Here is a 25,226-nt window from a genome sequence, read left to right as displayed (position 1 = left end):
TCAAAGTCTTGAAATTTAGGAAACTGTTTACATGCTGTTGTCGTAATTTGCAATTTAGGAGAACTGTGAGAGATCTATTTTATCTCCCAAATCAAAACAGGTAAAGCCCCAAAATGTAGTGCCAAATCATAAGTGAGAAGTCTCTAGATTTGGTTTGAGATCATACATCTGAAAATGAGGCTCAGGAACTGTTGCTGTTGGGTGTTGTAAAACAGCAAGTGAGAGTTCAGAATGAAAGTGCTGGTGGAACATACAGTTTGAGGAGGAGATGCCTTTGCCAACATGCTCCATGTGGTAAATTAGAGCTGACTGATAGCTGAACAATGAGGCTCACTACAACTACTAATTATACTTTTGATTAATAGTTTTAACTGGTAATGCTGTCATCAGAGCTGAAGACTAGCGAAGCATTTCAGAAAATTCCTGGGCTAAATGTAAGCAATAAAAATAAAAGAACATGAAATATATTCTGTCTTTTTAGGTGTCATTTGATGTGTGACCTATGTTGATCCTTTTGGAGCTATATTAGAATTGTTTGACTGCTCAGAAGAGACTTCTAATGTGTGTAGTTAGTTAATTAGAGGCTCATTGACTTAATCTTTATTCATAATTAATATGGAGAGTTGGTCAGCACTGCTGAGTCACAAAGATTTGTTTTAGAGAGATGTGATGAGAAACTCAGAACAGGTGTCTTTGCTGTATCTTTCCATTATCTGTGTGGCTGCAAACTATTTTTCTATGAGAGTTATATGTGGAAACCATCCAGGTGTTTCCTTTTCTCTAGATATAAAATCTTTTCCTTGCCATTATTGATTACGAAGGAAAAGCAACTGCAGTGTCACACTGAAACAGAGAAACTGCTCCATGGTGGTGGTCTGGGATATGCTCATCTCTTTAGGTGTTGTTACCAGGAAGAGCAGCTCTCTGAATTACACAAGTATCTGCCCTAGACACAGGAGGATCAGCTGGGCATAATGTGACATTCAGTAAAGCTGGGTGTAGGCAAAAAGCAAAACCTCATCTAGGTGAGAACAAGAGGGGAAGATAAACAGTGCTTTGTCACCTTCTGTGCTCCTACATCACTGGAACTGCTGAGGCTGGGCAAAGACTACAGGAGGAAATGAGAGTGCTAACTGTGAATATTTCTCTGATATATTCAGCCAATTAGAAGTCAAAATTCAACCTCAATAATCTAACAGTTTACAACCTCTTATAATGACTTTGAGGCAGGCTGATAAACTCACTTTCACTGGCATATATAACCAAACACAGTAGGTAGTGAATCATGCAGATGGCATTTCCAGCACCCTAACCTTTTATCATTAACACTGAAATATGTTGACTTTGGCTTAGGAAAGAGAGTCAACAAAGTGTAAAATGTTTACTAGAGAGAATTTGTTTTGGAAAGAGAAGTGTGCTGCATGGTGTTTCAGTTCTGTGGTCAAACATGCAGGTTCTGGTTGGTGATGCAGGTACATTGAGTTTAGAGAGGCTGCCAGGGACTGAGAAAAGTTGAGTTAGATTTAGCATCAGAATAAAAATAAATCCATTCATCTGAAAGTGACTCTACAGGTACAGAAACAGGACAGAGTTTATCATGACATGCTGTGTGCTAATAAAAGGGAAGGACAGAACTTTGTACCATAACATGTTTCATAGCAAAGACTCAGTGGTGCTTTCCAGCTCTGTGGTTTGAATGGGTTTCACAATACAGGGCCCTAATGTTTTGCATTATGAACATCTAAATCATATAAAGAAGGTACAAATAACCTTCATCTAGTTCTCTTTATCTGACCTCTAAAAACTAGTCTTTAAAAGGTGACTTTTAAAAAGACATTAGAAATTACCCTTGTAATTGCTTATTAGAAGGGTGTGGTAAATACAATATATAAAATATGCTGATGTTGTTTCAAATGTTATAGGGGAGAGCAATTTATTTACAGAATAACTAAGCTGCTTGGAAAATCCACTAAGAAAACCTTGTTTCCAAACTATCACATTTTTGTCATGTTCATAGACACTTAGGTCCCAAGTGCTCTTACCTCTTCTTGGATGGGGCTTTGAACCACTCCTTGCTGCAGCTCATCAGTTCCAAACTGGTAGTGTAAAGAGGCTGAGAGGTCATTCCAGGAATCTTGACAGAGGCAGAAAACTGAGCAGCAAGACAGAATTGTGCTGCTTGCCCTCCAGTCCAGAGTGTAAAGTCTTCTGTCCAAGTGCTCTTGTCAGTCCTGGATGTGTTGCTGAAGATAGAGAAACCTTGTTGGTTACACCTGGGCTAGACTGGTAGAACCTTGAGTGATCCTTGACTTCTAAGACCTCCTCCTACTCATTTGTATGAACAGATATGTTAAGCAATAATAAAAAAGAAAAATATATGTTTGATATTACCTGACATTTATACTGACCTTTATTTCTTATGCCTAAATAAGTCAGATTTCTTGTCACTGATGTATTTTAAATCTTGAATTTGTTGTAGGGTATCTGATTAGTTATGGGCTCTCTATGCCACTGTTGCTTTTTGAACCCTTCTGTAAGGTGAATTTTGTTAAACTCTTACCACTTCCTACATGCATTTTGGAGTCATTTTTAAGCAGTGAAAATGGTGAGCCTTACTTAAATATTGCCAGGAGCATTTTAAAATTGCAAAACCATTTTTCATTTTTCTTATTTAAGGGTCTTTGTTGGTTTTGTGGTACAGCATAGAACCTAAAAAATTCTGGCACGGTTTATGTCTTAATCCTTTATTTCAGTCCTACTTCCTCTCTCTTTGATTTTCTTTAATATTTTTGTGGTGATTAGACTGGATTGCTTTGGTGAATCCTGATATGTTTCTCTCTTTCCCCACTCCTCCCTCTTTTTGAGGAGCTCAACATGTGTTCTCTTGTGATAGGGGAAGATTTTAATTAGTATTGCTGTGATCATCCATAATTCTTTGGGTCTGTGTGAAGTACACATGGCTTCATTTGAAGAGCTCTATTGCTTCACAGATTTGAGGGATGTCCTTCTCATTTGTTCACTGAGGTTATTTTTGGAGTGAGCATTCTAATTTCAAAACTCAAAGATAATATTTTACAGGAAGTATGCTTCAAAAGTCTATTTTTGTATCTATATCAGAGAACCTTAGAAATATGTAGCTTTCTGTTGGGAGGATGCAGAAAATCATTTTTAGTTGTGGTGTTGTATCTATCCAGCAGCAGAATAGTGCTTAATGAGGGGAAAAATGAGACACTGAGAGGACAATCAGGTTTTCAAAGCTCTTTCAAAGGTGTTTTTACTTTAATAGGATATATTATCCAGTCTTGTAAGGCACTTTGAAAAAATCACACTGTGAGCATGTTGGTAGCTTAATAACCTTTGTAAATCTAATTTTACAACACATGCTCAGCAAGAGATAGAATTTAGCTATCAGTCTTATATTTGGAGATCAAAAAACCTGGATTCAAGCTTCATTTAAATTTCATCTGGTATAGGGCTTTGGTGAAATCATTTAATCTCCTTTTCTTCTCCCAGATTTTGCCTATCAGATATATGCAATGGATTTTCTTTTGAAACATTGGTGATTCCTTCACCTCTATCATAAGAGTGGTTACAATATATTGAGTGCCTCAGACCTTTATGTCCACCTCTAAAATAGGGATGGTGACTTTGAACCTTTTTGAAATTTCTTGTATTGCTTGCACTCCAATAATCCACAGGTGCAGCAGAGTTTTCACACACACCCAGAGCCCTCTGGTTTCCTACACCAGAGAGTTTTGTGATAGCACCAATGTCTTCCATTCTCTGCTCCCAGTTCCTTGCTTGCTGTGGCTTTCTCTGTTCCTTCTTTCCCTCAAAAAGAAAAGAAGAAAAAAAAAAAAAAAGGACTTGTTAGACTTGCCAGGTACATTTAGGAATGCTTTCATGACAGCTGCAGTTTCCTTTGTCCTCATATCATCTTTTTCTTTTACCTTGGGTAAAGTACTACTTTACCATGACCCATATCCCCCCAAAATTCCAGTTTTGCTGTTGAATGACATTGGGCTTCAAACTTAAATTACAGCACAATTTAAACAAACAGGTTTTATCTTGCTCTTATACATGGTCTTGTTATCAAGCACTGGATCATACAGCCCATTTTGCTCTTACTTCCTCAATGAAAAAAAAAAGAGAGTGCATAAATTAAATCTCCTTTTTTTCAAGTCTAGTAGGGTAAACAGACATTAATACTGTTTCTGGGTTGTTTGTTTAGTTTAGTTTTTTTTGGTTTTTTTTCCTTAGTTAGGCTTAAGTTCCTGGAATTTTTTAGAAGTTAAATCATATAAACCAGTTAAATATTTATTCCATGTTTCTTGCTTAGCAGACCGTGCTATGTTGTGTATCACAGACCAGAATGTTATGTTGTTGGCATTGACCTTTCAGACTAATTATGTAACTAATGATTTAAAAAATTAAGACCACTCCCTTTAAGACTAGTGAAAAAAGAACACCTTTATTTAAAGAACAAATTCCTCTTCACTAAACTTCCATTTATTTGTTTACAAAGCCTTGCATCTGGTGTGATCAAAGAAGAAGAAATGACTCTTACCTAATGAATTCATCCTTTCCCATTCTTTTGGGAGACAGAAGTCTTGGGTGTTTTGAAATTTTTATTCCATTAATGTGCAGTTGAGAGGTGCTTGTGCTAAGAAAATAGGAACTCTGAAATATCTGCAGGGTAATTCTAGGACTGTAAGATAGGTCATTGCAGACCTTTATTTTAGTGAGGCATTAGCTAAAGCTCTTCAGCCTTTTGCTTCATTTGGAGGTGCAGAACAGTTATAGTTTCATGGGTCATTAAGAAGTCTGTGTGGTGCTATCAAGTCCCTTAAAACAGAATTGTGCTTAAAGGTGGTTTGAGAAATGTCCTCACATGAGGAGGACATCACTAAAGTAAGCAGTATTTAACTCATATATTGTAGATGCTGAAAAACTCCTGCACTTGCTCTGGGAAAAAAAAAAAAAGTTGTTTTTTTTTTTTTTTATATATTGCTTTTGATCTTTGATGTTCTTTTGTTAACTGAAGTTAAAAAAGAGATAAAAAGAATGAAATAATTTGAATTATTTGTTTGAAATATTTACCCACCACAGTGCTTTCTTCAGTTTCTAGACCATATAGAGTTAGGGTTTATATATTGCTCAACTTCCCGTGGTTACAGAGAAAAATTTAAGCATTCACAGAAGGTTCAGTTCCTGTTTTAATTACTTTTCTTAGTTATACGTACAAAGTCCTGGAATTTCTTAACGACTTTGTAAAGATTAAAGTTTTTGAATTAAATCTGTTTTCTGTGATAGGAACTTCAGTGGTTTTGTGTAGTAGGGAACATATACATGTTTATACATTTGTATTATAGTGATAGTATGAAATTTTCTGCTTACTTACTGCATTTTGTTTATTTTGACAAGAAGTGTTGCCTAATTTTTTTTTTTTTTTTTAATGTAAGCCACTAGCAAGAGCAGATCACTAAGTTGTGCTTTTCTATGAATAACATCACCTCTCAAAATATTTCTTTCTGAAGAAAGGCACAAAACAACAACAAGCATTTGAAGGCAAATAAAAAATAAGATGGTATTTTGCAAAAGTTCAGGAAAATAAATAGGATAAAGTTTAGGAACATTTGAAGTGGAGACTTCCTTGTGATAAGCTGATAATTACAAAGATTTTGTATGAATTGGAAACATCTTTGGAATAATTGGAAGATCTTTGTTAGGAGAGGAATTAATCAGAGGATCCATAGCACAGCATATAAGATATTTTACAGCTTAGTGTAAAAGAAAGCCTCATTCTTAAAGTATTTTTCCAGCAAAACAAACATGTTAGAGATGAAACATGTAATAAAGACAGACACCTGTCTTGACATAAAACCCAAGACAGAGCTGTTTCACCTCAGGTCTCCATAAGTATGAAGTGTACAAAAAAATACAATGAGATCTATAATCATTATGGTGTAGTGCTTTTAGGCTTTCCAAAAGTCCTTGTACTGAACATTAACTGAAAGGAAATGGTCATTGTCTTCATCCTGTAATGAACTTTTCAGACTGGAACTGCTTCTATTCCACTTGTGAAGGTATTGCAAAATGGCAAGTTAATAAGAGGTTATGTCACTGTTGTTAGATAAGAAACCAATAAAATTAGAGTAAGAAATTGTATATTTTTAAGGAATTGGAATCTAATTTTTTAAGTGGATCCATTAGCAAGATAAAGCCTATGTGAGATGCACTTAGAAAGGGGAAATAATCCCTTCCCACCTGAGCTCTAGCTCAGAATGCCAACCTGCATTCTCCCTTTGCAATAATGGTGTCATTTTTACAGTCATCTGTACCACACTGCTGAGGTAATGGACACCCTGGCATCAGGGACTTTTTCTTAAAATTATCCATACCTGTTACAAGCAGTGAATTGGAGTTTTATATCCTCTCCCTCCTTCTCTTCTTGTACCATATACAACCTAGCTAATAATTTATTTAAATTCTTAACAAGAGGAAAAATAATTATGGTATTTTCTATGTCTAAATTATTGTCTTTTGTTGTTTTAGGTGATTGTATCAAATTTCTACTAAAACGTTTCCACTATAAGGAGATTTTCTTTACTACTTTTTATGACCTGGAGATGGCCAAATGTTTTTTCATGCCAGGAAATTGCCTCCAGGAAAGATCCCTAAGTCCATTGGCTTTCTTTAGTGCCAGTCCACACTTAAGAATTGATCATAAATAAATCTAAGAAGGATTCTCAATAATAATTCTAATCAAGTTAAGAGTAAATAAAACCAGCAGTGATCTATACCCATAGATAGCTAAAAATTTTTTTTTCATTTTTCCCTCTCTCACACACAACTTCCCAAAAGGCCCCACCAGCACTGCTGATGGGCTCAGCTGGGTTCTGTGGTGGGACTGTACTGGAACCAACTGGAACCTGCACAGAGCAGCCCCAACCTCACCTCAAAGCAGCCAGGTATGGCCACCCAACCCACCCAAGTCCTCCTGACCACAGGGACCTTGTGCTTCTGGAAAGCTGCTGATTTCACACACAGAACTGGCTGTTTTTATGTATTGTTGCTAGTTTGAAGAACATGTACAGGATCCATCTGTAGAAACAACCCACAGGATGCTGTGCAAAATGTTCTCAGCAGCAAATTGGAAATTAAAATTAGAAGACATCTAGTGACTAAAGAACCTGTATTAGACTTGGATGATAATTAAGTGGTAAAGATATATTCCACATTTACTTATGAAAAAACTTTAAATTTGTGATTTAATTTTGTGGGGGCCATTGGCTGGCTGGCTGCAAAGAGAAAATAGACATTTATATGCAGAGAAGGAAGGTTGCTATCCAAAATTAACAAAAGCAATAAATAAATGGAAACAATTGATCTGTGAAGAGAAACCTTTGAAATTACTTTAAGTAATGGTAAGAATGAGCTTGCTTATCTTTTTCTATAAATGTTGCTGACTGCAGAGTGGAAAGGAATTGAGACTTTGTAAAATAAAGCAGAATGCTTAAAAGATATTTAAATAAACTTAATGAAGTTCTGGTAAAATCCTCCTGTTTGGGGTGATGAGAAAGATCCTCATTTCAGAAATGGTGAACAGAATTGGATGGGAAGCCAAGAAGTCTCTTTTTTAGAAGGGGGACTATGGAATAGTGAGAGTTTGTCTGGACAAACAGGATGAAATTAGTTACTGCCTGCAGTTTTGGGGCTTATATCACTTTTCCCTTTTTTTATTGTTGTGTTTATTTTTTATCAGGGTTTCTCAGCTATGTTAGAATACCCAAAGTCTTCTTTGTATGTTATCATGGATACTTTTGTCATGGGCTATAGCAGTTGTCACAGACTCTTGATTATCCTTTCTGTCAAAAATCAAAATGGAATTTAGTCTCAAGTGTTCCTGAAAACATGATTAGTTAGATTACAATAAACAAAACATCATAGTGAAGACAATTTCATAACTTTTAAGTTGAAACATTGAAATCATAGTAAATCTTATAACATTCCCACATAATTAATAGCTACAGAGGTCTGCAGATATTATTTTTTGCTCAAATCTCTCTATGGGTAAGGTTTTTCCTTACATTTATATTCTTACAATCAGGTAGGAACTTAGATACTTTCTAACTGTTCAGTTTCAATCTCTTGCTATCAAAAGACTGAATGCAATATCTTTCACTCATCTGTCAAGTTTTAATATAAAAACTAGGTAGGTTTTCCTACCTTCTTTATTGAAAGACTGCAATCTCACACTTCTGATAGTTAGGCACAATTTAATTTTCCACCTGGTTTTATTTTCAGCCTCTTCAAATTAATTTTCTCTCTTTTTCTTCTTTTTTTTTTTTTTCTTTTGTGCCAATATTGTCTCTTACTTGAATGCTTCTTTCTCTTGCATATGTTGTGGGTTTTTAAGTAATGAAAAACTTGTCACTGTTTCATTGCTTTTTTGTTTTGTGGGCAGGGGATCTTCAGGGATCTGTTTGGTCAGGCAAAATAAGACATAAGGCAGCTTCTTTCACAAACTAGTCATGTAAAAATAGATGGTCATCATTTTGGTGCTGCAAGTTTTTATTTTGAAACAATTTAGAATAGGAGGCTTAATGTGGTGGTGAGCTGATCCATAGTGATTAGAACAATGCTGGAAATAAAATAAAATTGAGTCCTCTGGCATCTTTATAAAAGGAAGTGGAGATCATGGAACCATTCTTGTGGATCTCTCACACCAACTTTTTCAGCCAGTTGGTCTTGGATTCAGTCAAGTTGGTAGGAATTAAATAAAATAAATTATTAATAAGAATATCCTGTTCTCTTCCTACATCTGTCTGAGGAAAAAACAAAGAAAAACCAACCAAAAACCCCCAAGCCCCTGGTGTTAGATCAGCTTTTGCTTTAGAAGACTTACAGTTTTGATAAAGCAGCTGAAGTAGTTTTTTAAATTTAGCAAAGCCTTTGTTCTTTCCAATGAGCAGCACAGTCACTTAATATTTAGAGATAGATTAAGAGCAAGTTATCTTGAATTTGAAAATGAATTTGCTGGAATTTCACAGAGCCATATTGCTATTCTGCCATTTCCCAAAGCAATTAACATCCTTTCGATGAGTCAACATGTACTGAGATAAATCCTTTTGTCAGCAGTTTCCAACTGTATCTAAAACTGTATCTAGGTATAATGCAGTTCAGTAATAAGCCTGCATTTTCCTTCCCAGTCCCATTACATTATCCCAAGATTACTACATGGACTTCAGAGTACAGAGCTAAAGGAAACTGGAAGGGTTTGTGCCCCATAAAGCTGCAGCTTTACCAATGCCACATGAATCAGTTGTCTTCATGTCAGGTTATCTTTGCTTTTAAGCCACTAAACTGTATAACAAATAGGGCTGGGAAAATCTTGCAAGAACAGCTGCTGGAGAAGTGAGGATCAGAAGTGAGTAGATGTTAAAATGGACCGTGACACTATTTACAAATAGTGCACACAATAGTAGATAGTTTACTCATAACTCATACTCCTACTTACACCCAGCATACTGAGCAGTAAAAGTGGGATGCATTTGTCAGCATAACAAAAATACAGTGAGGTGTGGCTATAAGTCATCCATCTTATTAAGGAATTAGAATTCTGACCTAATTTTTTCCCAGTAGGATTTAACACTAGCTTGTAAATAACCTACATGGTGTAAGACATGGCAGTGAAGAATAAATGAGCAGAATAAGCAAAATGCTCAGACACTTCCAGCCCATGCTACTGCCACTTTTTCAGGGAAAGAGTGAAAGAGCATGATGTTAACACCTCTGCTAAAGTTATTTTCCTGGCTGGCTTAACTCCATGCAAGGGCTGAGCTCAGGGACAGGTAGGGTGAACATCTTAGCCTTGTCACTGATAAGTTTATTGCTGTGTTTTACTGACATCTTGGTGAGGAGGGAGAACAGCAGTCAGAGCATGCAGTTACAACCCACATTGACTTTGTTCTCTGAGAGGTTTTGGCATGGTTTGCCCTCAAGATTGATGAAGTTTTGGTAACTCATTGTCACTTCCTATTGGGCTGGAGTGTTGAGATACATGGGATAATCTTTATTCCCAGTTTCTGGAGGTAAAGGAAACCAAAACTGGAGCTGCATATGTCAGCACGTGCTCAGCAGGTGCTTTCATGCATTAGAATGTGAATGTGTGTGTATATATACCTGCTAATATAAGACTCTTATATGTACTGTCCTCCCAGACCTTATTAGAAAAGCTGGAGAAGCATGACAATTACCCAACATAATAATTTGTGCCATCATAATTGAGAAAATGTATTTAAGGTCTAATGCATCCTTGCTTTATTTTTTAAAGGCTTTTACCTGAGCATGGGTCAATTATTCAGTGATAGTTCTACATGTGTGTACTCTAAATATGCTTGGATAATGGAAAGAAATAAATTCTAAGCAAACCTTCACATAATTACTATAACATTTACGAGGGCTCTTTTTTTTTCAATATGATGTTTTCCAGGTGCCTCGTGGTGTCTTGATTTGAATGTAAATCTGTCTTTCTATTTTGCTTTGATTTAAAATATGCTCTGAACATCAACCAAGGAGATGGGCTGCAAGTGGTGTCCTTGGCAGGATCAGGTTACAGCAGCACTCAGCTCAGCTATTTTTTTTTTTTCTTACTCTTTTCTCACTCTGATAGCAAACTAATGAATTTACTCCTCTCTTTTTGTTTATACAGCTTGAAGTTGAGATCACAGATGCAAGTGGGAAAACCATTGATGGTCCAGTTCGTCTGGATATTTCTGTTATTGATCAAAATGATAACAGGCCAATGTTCAAAGAAGGCCCCTACGTTGGTCACGTCATGGAGGGATCTCCTACAGGTAAGTGCCAGCCGTGTTCCTACAAATAACACCTGAACAAATTCTGGGTTGATAACAGCACCATTATCGTATTTTATAGCTTTTCTCACTGATTTTGTGGTTCACTGAATCCTTGAGAAGCCTTTTAGGACACTAGGTAATGATTTCTGAAAAACGGTCAAGTCTCTGCAGTGAAAAGGAAAGTGAAATAACAGTTATGAGGGAAAGCTTAGGTTTCGATTTTCGTTTTTTTATTCGGATCTCGAATCAATGAAGACAACCCCAAGGATATGATTAGGATTCAGACCAAATAACATGCAAAATTTCTGCTCAGAGTGGGAATTCCAGCTTTTCCTCTGCAAGGTTAGCTGCTGGAAAGGTAATGTTTATTTGTTTATATAGCACGTGGCTAGATAAATAATAAGAATAAATGGAAAAAGCATTATGAATATGTTAGTATTGTAGGAGTATTTCAGTATTGTAACTGAAATACTGAAGGATGTTACTTGTGTTAATTCTGCTACAACAACAGCAACAAAGTAAAAACACACTTTGAGAATTAAAGTTAATAATGAAAATGTTGTGATTAAATTCACTGTTGATTTTTTCTGATCATGAAATTCTGTAATTGTTCTAAATACTAATTTGGGTGCAAACCACCATCCTAGCTAAACTCTTCTTGCAGGTGGAGGCTGCACTAGCTTTGTTTTGTTTTTTTGAACTGTAGTCCTCAGCTGTTTTGCAGTTTTGCTGTGAGTTATAAAACAGCTGGTGCATTCCACTCTGGAGATTTCTTCACTGCATTTGTAAGCAGTAACTGTATGAGCAGATTATGTTATGGAGGCAACGTGGATCTTGGTGAAAGAAATCTGGAACAATAGAAGGCCCCATTAAAACCAGTGGAGTGGCAGTGATTTAACTGAGATCAGAGCTGTGGGTTATGTACTTGTGTATCTTTCAATACATCATTGAACACAGACCTCATCCTCTGTATGCAGTTGAAGCTGTGAGTGCAGACATAAGGTTTTGGCTGCATAGGCATGCAGAAATGTTTTAAAATAAAAGATAAACTCAAGTAAATTAGATTTTTACGAATATTTAATATTCATTGGGGCTTCGAGTGGCAACATGTGCTTTGTTTACTCTGAATGAGGACAGACATTTCCTTGCCCTTCTTTGTATTACATATTGATAGAACACGAAGTCATTCTTTATCCTTATTTTATTATTTATGTAGTTTCTAGAAATCATGTAACCTTTTAGTGAGCTTTGCATTTTCCCATATAGTTTTCATTATTTGAGAACTGTTGCAATGAAATCCATTACGAGCTGCTCCTTCATCAGATTGAAAAAGGTGTTCAGCTGAATGTTTCCTTGTGACAAGCATGTAATGAAGTCAGTATGGCTGCAAGTGGAATGCTAACTCCTTCCTGTTGTTGGTCAGGAGAACATTCTTAATTTTCAGATAATGATTGCTTATTCAGAATTCAAAAGAAACTTTCTTACTGTCCCAGTTCCCATTTCCTCCAGTGTTGTAACAGGAGTTTCATAATTAACTGAGAGGACACTGCTAGCAAATGTCAGAGATTCCTTGGCAGAGTCAATAGCATGTAGCAGAGTGTGACTATCTAATCAGGCCAAGGGACCAACTATATTACATTTTCATTTAAATTACAGCTTCTTCTTGTCATGCCCATTTAGGTACACATCCCTAGACCACTGAGTTGGATGGTGCAGTTTCAGTAGATTCACAGCCTCTAAATCCACTATTTTCATAAAAGAAAGTGATGCCAAAGGGCTCAAACTCTGCAGTGTTTAAGCTTCAATCTTGCCAGTAGGATCTGAGCTCTGGCTATGAGCTCCTGCAAGTCTTTTAAGCAGCCTCATCTCTCTCTCCATCAAAGCAAAAGTTCACCCTTGATGTACCCACAGATGCCTTTTCCAAATGACATTTACTCTACTGTTTAGCTTTGTTAATTCTGGGCTCTGGGGCAGTATTTAACTGTTGCCTGCTATGTGTTCTTTCCTTACTCAAACTCTAGATTAAATTCATTTTCTCTCTTCCCTTTTTTCACTCCCTATATGCTGCTGACTCAGTAGCCATATTTTTCAGTCCATCTTCCAGTAAATTGGTCTGTAATGGTTTTCATTCATTTTCTCCTGATCCACTTTGGTATTTATCCATGTAGCATTTGACATTTTGATTGTGATTACCTGTTAATCAGCACTGAGTAATTTCTCCTAACTCCTATCTTTTTCTTCTCCTCTCCCTCTTTCCCCCCTCTATTCATCCCATTCAACTTCATAACTTCATTTTCCTGGTGTCAAGAATATCAATGCTTGCAAAATTATTTTGTACTAAGGAAAACCTGCAGAATCAGTGTTAAGCAGAATCTGTCATAGTTCTCCATGCTGATAGCATCAAGTCAAACAAGATTTCATGTTGTTTACATCTGTTTTCCATAGTTCTTCAAATTTTATAGCATATATCTTAAAAATATTCATCAGGTTCTGCTGTCTTGGTGCTCCCAATCAACTGCTGCACTGCACAGCTTCACAAAAATCTCTGTGTGTGTGTTTGTTTGCATGTATGATTCCTGATTCCTTCTTATTCCTCCTAAAATTGAAGTGTTGTATTTCTTTTTCTGAAGTTGCACAGGAAAGGCTTTGCATTATATTCATAATAAACACATAATCTGATTTTCAAACCCATTCATTGAAACAGTCTTCTGCTGGAAAATAAATAATGCTTGTAAAGGACCCAGGTGGTATCTTGTTTTAAGTTATTTAGTGCAAGGTTTCTGCTTTCATTTGGGGCAATAATTTTAGCAGTCACAAACCCACTGGAATTTTCTATTGACTTTCCACTTATTTACTCTAAAATTGCACTTCCCCTTTCTCTATTATTCATAACAAATATCAGAGGTTTACTAATAAATAAGAGAGCATCACAAATTTAAATGTATAAAGCTTAATATTCAAGTTTATATTGGACTTGGTGTTGCTGCAAGAGAAGTGTTCCAGATTTTTGTTTTCCAAAATGGCTTTTGATTTGAAGGTTTAGTTTCCTAAATAGGGAAATACAGAGAATTCACAAGATTACAGTGAAATGTGTCAAGCCCCTGTTAAAAAACTTTTCCACGAGTGATAGGTACAAGAAGGGAAAAAAACCCCAAACCAAACCAAAAAGCAAATAAACTCTAAAAAAACATCAAAAGCAAACATGGAGTCAGTGTGTAGCTTCTGTATTTACATGAACTCTCTATGAATAATTGAAGAATCTCCTGTGCATAGTCCCTATGAGACTGTGGTTTTGGTGGTGTTTTAATACATCTTTGATATTACTGAGGTCATTCACCTTTCTTTGTGTGAGATTTTTGAACTCATTGTTCAAACACCAGTGTTTATTTGGACATAACAATTTGTGTGTCACCACTTTAGCAAAGAAACAAATACCTGGGTGTAATCACTGAGACTTTAAACTTGGATATGCATTACATGAATAAATATTCATCTGCATTCCAAGTTAGGGCTTGCCACAGCTTCTAATTAATGATAAAAAATTGTGAATGCTAGGTGATCTAGTATCATATTTCTTTCCTGATATATCTTTCCTGGAAAGAATTTATTATATAGTTAGTTACAGTTAATTAACTTTTAATATAAAATTGTCATTCCTGGAAATAGTCAAAGTATAAAAAGTACACTCAAATACGTGCTTAAAGTGACTATTCATGTTTCCAGATTTCTATTAGGAGAACATGTCCTAGACAAACTGCAAACATGGAGGCTTTCAATTAAAAAAAAAAAATCAGCAGAGAAATAATTTGCAATTTTTTCATTTATAAATTCTCTAATTTCTGCTTGAGACTGAATTCAGAATATATTTATGTATATATAAAAATAATATTTTTGCTGGATTCAGTGACATCTGTGGCTATTTTTCAACTGAGTGGAGAGTTTTGTCTTATCTGTACTGCTGAGTTCTCATATTTTGTTTTTTAATTTATCACCCAATTTAATTACTATAAGTCTCTGATCTATCCAGCTGCAACTCTGGAGTTAAGGCTCTGTGTTCCCCTCAGTACAATAACGAGGGGAACTAAACTTATGGATCTGATAGCCAGGCAGGAAGATTTGGACCTCTTACTCTTAAAAAGGTTGGAAAGTGAAGGGTGGTTACACGAGCTTGGCAGCCATCCCCTATAATTTTCTGGAGGTGTTCAACAAGTTCAAGTTACTGTGTGTGATAAGATATGCATTGATTAATAATGGCAAAGATTTCCACCCAGTCTAATTTGCTTGTAATTTTTTGGAAGAAGTTGAGAGGAATAACCCATTAAAGTATCATCCAGTAATTAAGAGGTGCCCAGCCATGCAGGTGTGGTTAAACCAGTACATATTGAGCAAATTAAAATAATCTCATGTGTAGCAATTAGCAGCTCACTCAGACTGAGGACTTGGTACCAACGCCTGCAAGCAGGAGCCTGCAGTTCACCCCAGGGTTCAATTATTCTTGATTTTTAGCAGAAATAGGTTAGATTCAGAGAGGGCTCCAGATCAGCTGAGGTGCAGAGACCAGAATTACTGTCCTGCTGCTGAGGACTGGAAATGATGAGCTACCCTCCTCTGCAGCTCCAGACAGAAAATTCCTTTTACATTTTTTCTTATTACTGCCCAACTGATTTGTTTGCTCACCACCTCTCCTGCTGAACTGAGCTTTCATCTGCTCTCCTGTAGCCACACCCCATGATATAGCAAAAATTAATCTTAGGTCCAGTTCAGCCTAATGTTAGAGGTTATAAAAGCATTATAGTCTCTCTAGCCTGGACATTTTGTGTAGTACAAGGTTCATACTTCTGTGCACAGAACAGTGAAAAAAGTGGTGGTTACCTGGTTTGACTCTTTTTACCTTACAGCTGGGGTTTGTTAAATGAAATGAAGTGTGTTTCTTAATTAAAGAACAGGGAGTTCTAAAAACAAGATGTTGAAGTCCTTGCTGATATTGAAAAAATAAGGTCTCAGATGAGTTTAGGATGTAATTCTTCGCAAAGGGAAATTTTTGCACTTATAAATTTACCAATGGCTTTTGCACCTATTTTTATATATCTGCTTCTGCCCTTAGGAAAGTGTAGGGTGAGCTTTAAAGGTTCCAGCAGCTATAGACACACGAGACAACTTCATCCTCATAATCAGCTCATTGGAAGCTACTGCAGTGCCAGGAAAACATCTGAAAAAATGCATTGCTGTATGGTGTGCTGCAGAGGAGGATGCAGCCCTCTTGATAAGCTTTTTTACTGGTATAAAACTTCATTTTTTTGCTGGTGTACTTTGAAACCATCATTTCTAGATATTGCCTTTCCATCAGCTATTTGCAGGCCAGCAGCCCTGCAGGCTCTATGGTGAGTTGTGCTTTAAGGCTGTCAGCACCCACACTGCTGTATTTCACTCAAGTCCTTTAACGTGCACCAAAAGGGTGATAAATGCTCACAAGTTGCTATCATGTGCCATAAATTTATGACATGATTTGGAGACTGCTGGCAGGATGTGCAGCAGTTGAAGCCCTACATCCCTTCCCTGCTCCTCTCACTAAAGCAAACGTAAATCCTGGAGCTGTGTTACCAGGGATTCAAGCAAAGGACATCATTCCTTTGATAGCAGTGCTATGGTCACTGCTCCAAGTGCTGAATGGAAAAAGCCTGGAAATTATCAGTGCAGGTGGGATTTGCTTGCCCTAGCATAGAGTCAATAGACAGATCCATACTACCTCTTGCAAAATGGATAGGTGGTTAAATAAAAAGCTCCTCGTTGCAGAATAGCAGGATTATTTATTCCCTTGCAGGTGATTCTGCTTATTTTCCCCAATATTATTTGAAAGATATTCTCAGATAGTGTCTTTAAAAGAAAACCCACAAAACAAAAACCAAGATAAAACAGATTGTATTTTTAAACTATGGATTTATAGCTTTCTTTGCTTCTTCTATTTCTCCCTTAATTTCATGCTCTCACAGTCTCTTCTCCCACCATTAAATGTAGAACTTGGGGTTTAAACTGCAGTCTGTAGTCCCGTGAAGTCCAAGGATAGTTGGGCATTCTGTTTGTAACACTGAAAGCAATTCTGAGAGGAAAGGAAACCTTAGTGAGAATGACCAAATGAATAGTTAATAAATAAACAGAAGAAATCATGATAGGTAATTCTTTTTATAGTATGATAAGTGGATTTCTTTCTTCATGGAAATATTCAAAATATTTTTTGCTCACACATGTTCAGCAAAACTTCTAGAAAATACAACTTCCTGGCTTGTTCATTAAAATTACATTTTTTTAAGTACAGAATATGCCTGTCTTTGCATTCATTTGTACAGATAGTTGCTCTAATTGCAAGCATATTTCTATGTAGCAGCTCTCCATGGCAGACCACCAAAAATAGATGAGAAATTACTTTTTGGGGTTTTTTTTAGGAAATCAAGTCCTGTTAGTGAGCAACACCAACATGCTTGAAAGGAAGTTTTATTTAAAATGACACCCAAGAATATTTTGGTAAAGTTTAAAAGCACACAACACAGTGACTGTCAGCTGGGATACTGGTATATAAGATACATGAATACACATTATATGTTTTCTTCCAGACTATTTGAGGTTGTAATTTTATTATGTACAAAGCCAAACAGTAATTCTTGGTCTCACTGCTTTAGGCTTTAAAAGGGTTGATTCTACTTGTTCTTGCAGGGGAAGGTGAGATACATGTTTCTCCATACTGGGAAGGGGCAAAAAAACCCAACCCTAGCCAAACAAATAAAAAAAAAACAACCCAAAACAGAAAATTCAGTTTGTTAAATCTTTATCTTCTCACATGAAGATATATTTCTTTTTAGCTGCAAGCTGCAGTCTCTGATCTGTAGTGACATAGAGCTCCTTGGGGCTTTGCAAACATTGCCAGTGTCTCAGTGTGTTTTTAGAACTTGAATTTAAAAATTCTGTTGAACAACCCTTCTCTTTTACCCTTGGCAATAATGAATATGTTATCTTTCTTTACAGCAGTTTCCAATTTTTAACCAGGTAGTTATTTAAAAGTTTTTCATCTATCATGCCATCAATCCTGTGCTCCTGTGATGCATCTGAGAAGTTGGGGAGGCACCTGAAACACTTGAGCAGAAGGGAGTATTAATGAGAGGTCTCTTTGTGCTTTCCTGCTAAATGACAACTCTTTGTGCCAGCTGTGATTGGCATGTTGTGAAGCATGATGTACACACATCAGTGGGTGTAGCAATGTCAATGAAACTCATCTTGTTGCTAAAACCCCCTGTACTAGAAATCTAAGTCTCTGGGATCAAAATTTGCAAACATTACTCTTTAGTGTAGCAAAAATCATCCTTGCTACACCATCACACCTTTGTTTTGGAATATATAGATAATGTAGGTCTGGAACCACTGATGGAATACACAGAAATTTCAGTAGGGGCATCACAATCTCTCAGCTGGATTCTGACCAGGATTTTTATTTCAAAATTTTATTCACCACGTTAATTTTCTTTTATACTGTGTTGCAAGAACCATTAATTACTGTCACTTATCTTCCTGTAGTTTGAATTCTTTAGCACCTGCAGCTCCTTTGCTGGGAAGCTTCATAGCTCAGTATTTCTACCCAAATCACTCTCAGTAAATTCTCTGATTCAGCACCTAGGTAGCATTTTTTACTCTTCAAAAAGTTCTTCTCTAGGGTAGAGCACCAATTATAAAAATGCAATCACAGCAGTTGCATGATATTAAAATAAAACTTATGCAGTAGCATAAAATAGCAAATCAAACTGTTAAACAATATAGAATTCCTTTCTATATGCAAGAATAGGTTCTTACTCCCATAGGCTATAGAAGTGCTACAGTCAGAAGAATTTTAAACATTTGCAGGATTGTGCTGCTTTTTAGCTTCCCTTGGAATGAAGAAAGTGTGGATGTAAGACAAGGAAGCAGCTATAAGCACTGATCTGCTTCAATTGAATTTGATTTATATTCTTCTCCATTCAAGGAGCTGAATGGAGAGATCAGCTCTTTTTTTTAAGCAAAAAAAGTGGTATCCAGGTACTTGGTGTCCAGGGTCTGTGTTATACTTGTATAATAACACTAACACCAGCAGCAACCAAATAAAAGTGTTTTAAATTTTTCAGCTGACAAATTCTCTAATAATTATACAAATAAATTTGAGGTCTACTCAGACAAATCCTATTGGAGAGAAAGCTCATACCCTAAAACCACAAAGAGAATTCTTGGTAACTAAAGAGTGGCCAGACATTGAATGGACAACTTCTCATAAAAATCATCTAAGCCCAAAAATACAAATAACATTAAACAGATGGAATTACATTAAAGCAGGTATATAGAGAGACTGAAATATCTATAATGGAGCCCTAAATAAATGGATTTTACACTGCCTATCATCACTGCTGTGTAGGAGCAACCTATACTGTGTCAGTTTTAATCTTATTGGTTTAAGAAGCAAAGTTTACAACAAATTTAAGAATGATATTGTGGGCAGTTCTGTTCTTGTTCTATCAACCTTTTGTGCAGATAAGTGCTCCCCAAACGTGGTCAGCCAGGCCTTGCCCAGGAGCTGAGTTCCCAGCTGACCAGAGAAGGGCCATATCTATGGAAAACAAAGGCAACAGAGGCACATCAGTGTTTTTTAACAGTGTAATGGATCATGAAATTGTATGTGTTGCTTCTTGGATACACTTGTGAGCATTGTTTTCCAAACTTTTTGGGTTATAATTTAAACAGTTTTGCTTTTTTTGAGTTTCGGATGGATTCTATCATAGTTTCTGTTCACAAAAACCTAGAGTGTTCAAAATAAGAGTAAAAGATGGACAGGCCTCTTGGGCTTGTTGTAATTTTGCTTCTTTGGCAGTTTAATTTTGGGAGGTTACACTTCGAGCAGGCTTGGGATGTGCTGCAGGCTTACTGAAGAAGAACTAAAGAATTGAAAATTTGATCATATTTTCTTAGGGGAAAAATGTTAATGGTTTGGCTTCTCTTTTCCAGTTTCATACATTGAAGTTTTGCCCTTGTTATTTAAGATAATATAATTTATCCATCCTCTGGGCTCTTGTTTTCTCAGTGCTACAGCTGTATCAAAGAAGGTCGAACTTACCAGCTTCAGGCTTCATTACTAGTGAATAAAGTTTTAGCTAATTTATCTTCTTTATATTTTTTTCTTCAAACTAAAGAACCTTTTGGTAGCAAGTAAGAAAATCTTTTAGTTTCCCTCTCTTCCTGATTTCTAGCTTACAGTTTGCCAGTTCCTTTACAAGTAGCAAGTATAGGGGGAGGACATAAACATTTAGAATGTTTCCCTCAGTCACCACATGGATTAAAACAGCAGTCACAGTATGACAAGCAGACACTTCAAACCATTCTGAACAGGTAAATTCATGCTGTTCTCCAAAAAGCCCTTGCACAGATGCTGGTTTTATCACCTCCTGCCATCCACTATGATTTGGGAACCATTGTTGGGATCCTTTCTTCTGTATGGTTTGCTGCTGAGTGCAGATACCTCTTTCCTAAATGAAACTAAGTCAAATTTCCTGATAAGGCTCAGGATTGTTTTCTCAGAGCTCTCCCAGGGAGAGCTGCTGTACTGCACACTTTGTTTCCATCACATCTCTCTATAGAAAATCCTGTTGCATAAAAGGTGTTGTTATCTTTTCTTGTGACTGGTGCATCCATGCATTACTTTGACCTGTCCTTAGGGTATTAAATAACATGTTCTAGAGGAAAAAAATCTTCCTTAACTTACACGTTTTAGCATTTCCATAGGCATGTCTGTGAGGATGGGTAGTGGTGAAGCTGCTTAAATACCATTACACTTGCTTGGACTACAGCAGCCAAAGAAGTGGAAATTTAAAAAACATTCATTAAGAGAAATCAAGTGAGCTAAATGCTTCTTTGTTATTGTAGCTGATTTCAATGCTTAAATTAAGTTTTCTATTGCAAATCTGGTAGTGCCATAGCTGTAGGCTCGTCCCTGGTGTGACCCAGGCATTTCAGCCTGTTGAATGCTAAGTAGCTGGTGTGGAGCAATATTAATGAGGGGCTGTAGAGCCTCCTTATTCCTGGTAGCCAAAGGGGAAAAAGCAGGGTATTCATGGGTTGCTGCTCTGCCTAGGGATACTGAATTTACACATGGCCTAAAACTGCTGATCAGAGCTAATCTCCACGATCATTATAGCTTGAAGAAAGGTTTAATATGCAGGATTTTCTGGAGGTTTTTTTTTTCTAAACAAAAATAAGCTGCATGAAAGTGGGACATTGGCAAGCCAGGAGTGTGTGCTGCTGCCAAGAATTTTAATGTCTTGATTCTAAGAAGCCAGGACTTGTGCTCCAGTAAAACTTTCTGCAGTCTTCTTCACAGATATTTGCTCAGTTTGTTTTCCTATGTCTGCACTATAGCATCCTTTACCCAGACCTATCTGATAGGTCTTCAGAATACCAGAAATAGTGGAATGTGGCTGCTTGATAGAGTCTTGGCAGCAGACATAGTTGTGATTGCCATTGGATGTCCTTAAAGTCTCCTTGGCAGCTTTCCTGGTAGGATATGTCAGTCTGCAGTTTTTATTAGTGCATTCAAGAAGGGGTACAAAGCTTTTAATGGGTAGGAAATTCTCATTTTCCCTCCTTTTTGTTGTACAGTAGCTGCTGTAGATTAATCACCAGCTTTTCTGTTTCATTCTTTATGATCCTGGGCCAAAGTTGATCTGCCAGCAGGAATTGTGTTTGCTTTCCAAATCTCCCCCCCAAAATTCTAATTTATGTCAAATTTCTGAGAAAATTGGAACCAATCAGTTTGTTTTAAGTGACTTTAGGGCAAATGGCAGGATTTAGTCTGTGGGTCCATTTAGGATTCATCTACAGATGCATTTATAGACCCCCTGCAGACTTGACACAACTTCTACTCTTGAGTTGGTGTTTACTTTTATTGAGTAGGTTAAAAAATAACATTAAGGATACGATTGCTTTTTTGTGGACATATTTTTAAGAAACATGAGTCCTGGTCAAAAATGGCAATTGAAAAATTTTGCCAGTTGAAAATAACTGCCTAAGGAGACAACACTGAAAAAAAAGTCATGTTATTTTTGCTGATAGATTTTTTTTTTTCCTGGGAGCAACAAAAAGCTAAAAATTGAAAAAATAAACACTTCCATTCACTCACCAGAGCTGTGGAGAGGATATTACTTAAATGCTTGTAGGGACTGATGGCTGTGAGGGCTGGATGGGGCCTCTTCTGGTCATGTTTGTACCATTCCAAGCAGACTTAGTTTTGTGACTTCTTTCTGATTTCTGTGGAGTCTCTTTTATTCCCTTGGCTGCAGCAAATGCAGAGTGGCTGATAGGTACCAGAGCCAAGTGTTTGCTCATCTGCCTGACCCTGATTGCTGATGTTATGGTCCTTGTGGAGGAGGAATAGTCCTCACAAAACTGCTGAGCTCTAAAGGTGCAGGGTTAAGTGTGTAAAAGTCAGGAACTGAAATGATTTTTCCTTGCAGTGCTGTTGATCCTTTTTGCATTGTATATGCTCTGTATTTTCACACGTGTTAAAGTGGAAAACCTAGATGTATTTTTTTAAATTCGGGGGTTTTAAAGTTCATTTCTTAAATGACACAAATCTGGGCTTTTTAGAAGATACTGGTAAGGAATTTGTTCAAGTGAGCAACTTGGATCTATCAAGTGGCTTTGAAAGTCTGCACTTTGCTGTGAATTGTTACCTTGTCAGTAATATCTGTGACATGGTAGGAGTTTTATTGCCCATAAGTGCAAGTAAATTCATATTTTTTTATGCTGGTACTTTTTGGCCTCTTGTGTTGCAAATCACCACTGGGAATGGTCCCATGAAACCTGGTCTGAGATTCTGGTTCTATTTTTTCTGACTAATGCTGAGCACCTATAGCTTTATGTGTTTACTGCTAAATTTATCACTTGAGTTTTCCAGTCTGGCAAACCACTGGCAGAGGATACAGAAGTTGTTACTCACACTTTTGACTTTTCAAGTTAATTTTCAAGAACATAAATTCCTGCTTCTTATTAATTTTTTTGCATGGTTGGAAATGACTATCACAGTTGGCAACTACAGGTTGCTATGGAGATATTTACTGTAGGCTTTAAAAGGTGAATAATGACATTTGGATGTACTCATAATGTTCTTGGAGTATGTGTATATATTTCCATCTTAATTCAAAGATTCCCACTGGGTGAGATTTAATAATTGTTAGAGTTAAGTAAAATGGCTGATATTCCAAATTTTGAAGATGCCTTTCAGAGTTGGACAAATAAGTGTGTTATCTGCATGAACTGTTAAAACAATTATGAAGTCTGAAAGTTACCTCTCTATAACTCACAGAAATACATTAATATTTGGGATGTTAACAGTAATGGTCCATGGTAAGAGTTTGCTCCAGTTAACAGAGCTGGGAGACAGATGAAATCAGGTCAGTAAGGATCCTATCTATGCACTAAAACTTCTGGAGCTGTTTCCTTTTAGTTGAAATGAGCTCTGGAGTTCCTATGTTGCTATAACAGGAAGCAGCCATAACCTCCTCCCTTATGTTTTAATACAACTATTCTTCAGATGTTATTCATTACCTCCTATTTAGTCATCTTGGAAATTCAATAGACTGTTGGGAAGGAAAAATATTGCCAAAATTTATGATATAATAGAGAGCTGCAAGTTAATCCATATTTTTCAGATAAGTTTGGTTCTATAAACAAGAGAATACAGCAGAAGAAAAGCTTTCCATGTTTCTAAGTTGCAGGGAAAAGCTTAAAAATAAAACCTAGAGATGAAAGAAATATTTCATGAATTCATTTTAATCTCCTCATTTTGAGGTCAAACTCTGGATGTACAAAACTAAGTGTGAGAAGTAACACTGCCTGATAATTTCATATACTAAAGAGTGTGTGAGGCTCAGTCATTAACTTGCTTGGGTACATTCCTTATGTTTATCCAGGAAATGTGAGCAAACCAGTGTGAAACTTCCTAGATGCTGGAGTTTCCCTTGGTGCCTCAGAGTTCTCCCATTGTCTGCAACTCCTTGCTGGGATGATGGGATGAGCAGCTCTGTTGGAAGCCAGGGTTCACCCAGGGACAGAACTGGTGCCCCAGGGCCATGCTAGAAATGGAAAGTGCCAGTAAGATGCTGGGAGATAATTACATTGGTACTAAAACATTTTTTTTGTTCTCCATACTTATATAGTGTTTTTTTATATATATATTGGGTTTTGGTTTTTCTTTTTTTTTTTTTCTTTTTTTTTCATTGTGTATTTCAAAGCTGTCAGTGGCCTATATCTGTTTCAAATAGAGTTTTCTGTTGTGAATAACTTTATAAACCCAACAGTGAAAAAGAAATATTTAAGAGCTCAGTCTTCAAGAGAATACTTCCATATCAAACTCCTGCATTACCCTTCTTATTTGTGTCTAAAGAAGCAGTGCCCAGTTTGGAGAATAGGGGGGAAATTTCCTTTTTTCACTGTGCTCAACCATACTGCCCTATGGACAGAAGTCAGAAGGCTTTGAGATTTATGAACCAGAACACTTTTGGTTTATAACAACAGCACCAATGAAGAAAAATCCCAGGTCTTTAACAATTAAAGAAGTGGTCTACAGAAAAGGGATCACTGAGGAATGCTTAAGTAGTTGCAGAAGAATTTTCTGAGTTTGCAAATGTTCATATTATATTTTATTTTATTAATATACAGCAACTTCTCCAAGAGTCTCCCTAGTGCCATGCAGTGGGTAACAAGCTTCAGGACTAGAAGTAATGAAATGCAAAGTATTCAGAATTCCTTAAGGCTACATGAATATTTACAGTATGTAAATTGTTTGGTAAATGCCAGATAATGTTGAACTTAGTATTAGCTTTATAACTTCTAACATAGAGAGTATGTGGAATTTTGCAAAGAAGACAAATGGAATTCTTAATTCCTTTTAATTATTGGAGAAATATGTAGTACTTTATATGTGTGATATATATGAGTTACTAATGCTTTTTAAAGCATTATGATGTTTTTTTAAGTAATGGTTTTTTAAGTAATGTTTTTTTTAAATATTCATCAGAACCCCTATGATCACATTGGCACATGTTGCTATTTTAGTAAAGGCAACATTGAGACATTCCAGCTGCTCAGAGAAGTTTGGGATTTATTTTTCTTTAAAAATTTCTTTCACTCCAAGGTGAAATAATGCTTCTGGTGAATACACTGCCATCAAAGTCAATACACTTAAGTTCGGTCTTAAAAATGTTTAGAAATTGCATCACACTTTCTAGTACATTCAATACTCACACATACAAAAAAGGGAAAAAAAAAAAAGGAAAAAAAGGGAAAAAAAGGGAAAAAAAAGGA

At 36.4% G+C, this 25,226-nt stretch overlaps 1 protein-coding gene across 1 annotated transcript in view; it reads left to right on the top strand.

The window, feature by feature from the left end:
- CDH13 (cadherin 13) overlaps positions 1 to 25,226 on the top strand; it is a 402,793-nt gene that overhangs the window by 218,318 nt on the left and 159,249 nt on the right. Inside the window, exon 6 of the mRNA XM_071756616.1 lies at positions 10,715 to 10,859. Coding sequence (XP_071612717.1) covers positions 10,715 to 10,859 — 145 coding nt within the window. The remainder of the gene's footprint in view (positions 1 to 10,714; positions 10,860 to 25,226) is intronic.

This window comes from Heliangelus exortis, chromosome 13 (genome assembly GCF_036169615.1).
Source record: "Heliangelus exortis chromosome 13, bHelExo1.hap1, whole genome shotgun sequence".
NCBI classification, from domain to species: Eukaryota; Metazoa; Chordata; class Aves; order Apodiformes; family Trochilidae; genus Heliangelus; species Heliangelus exortis.
The sequence above is the reverse complement of the archived record's forward strand: the minus strand, read 5'-3'. Positions and strand labels throughout refer to the sequence as shown.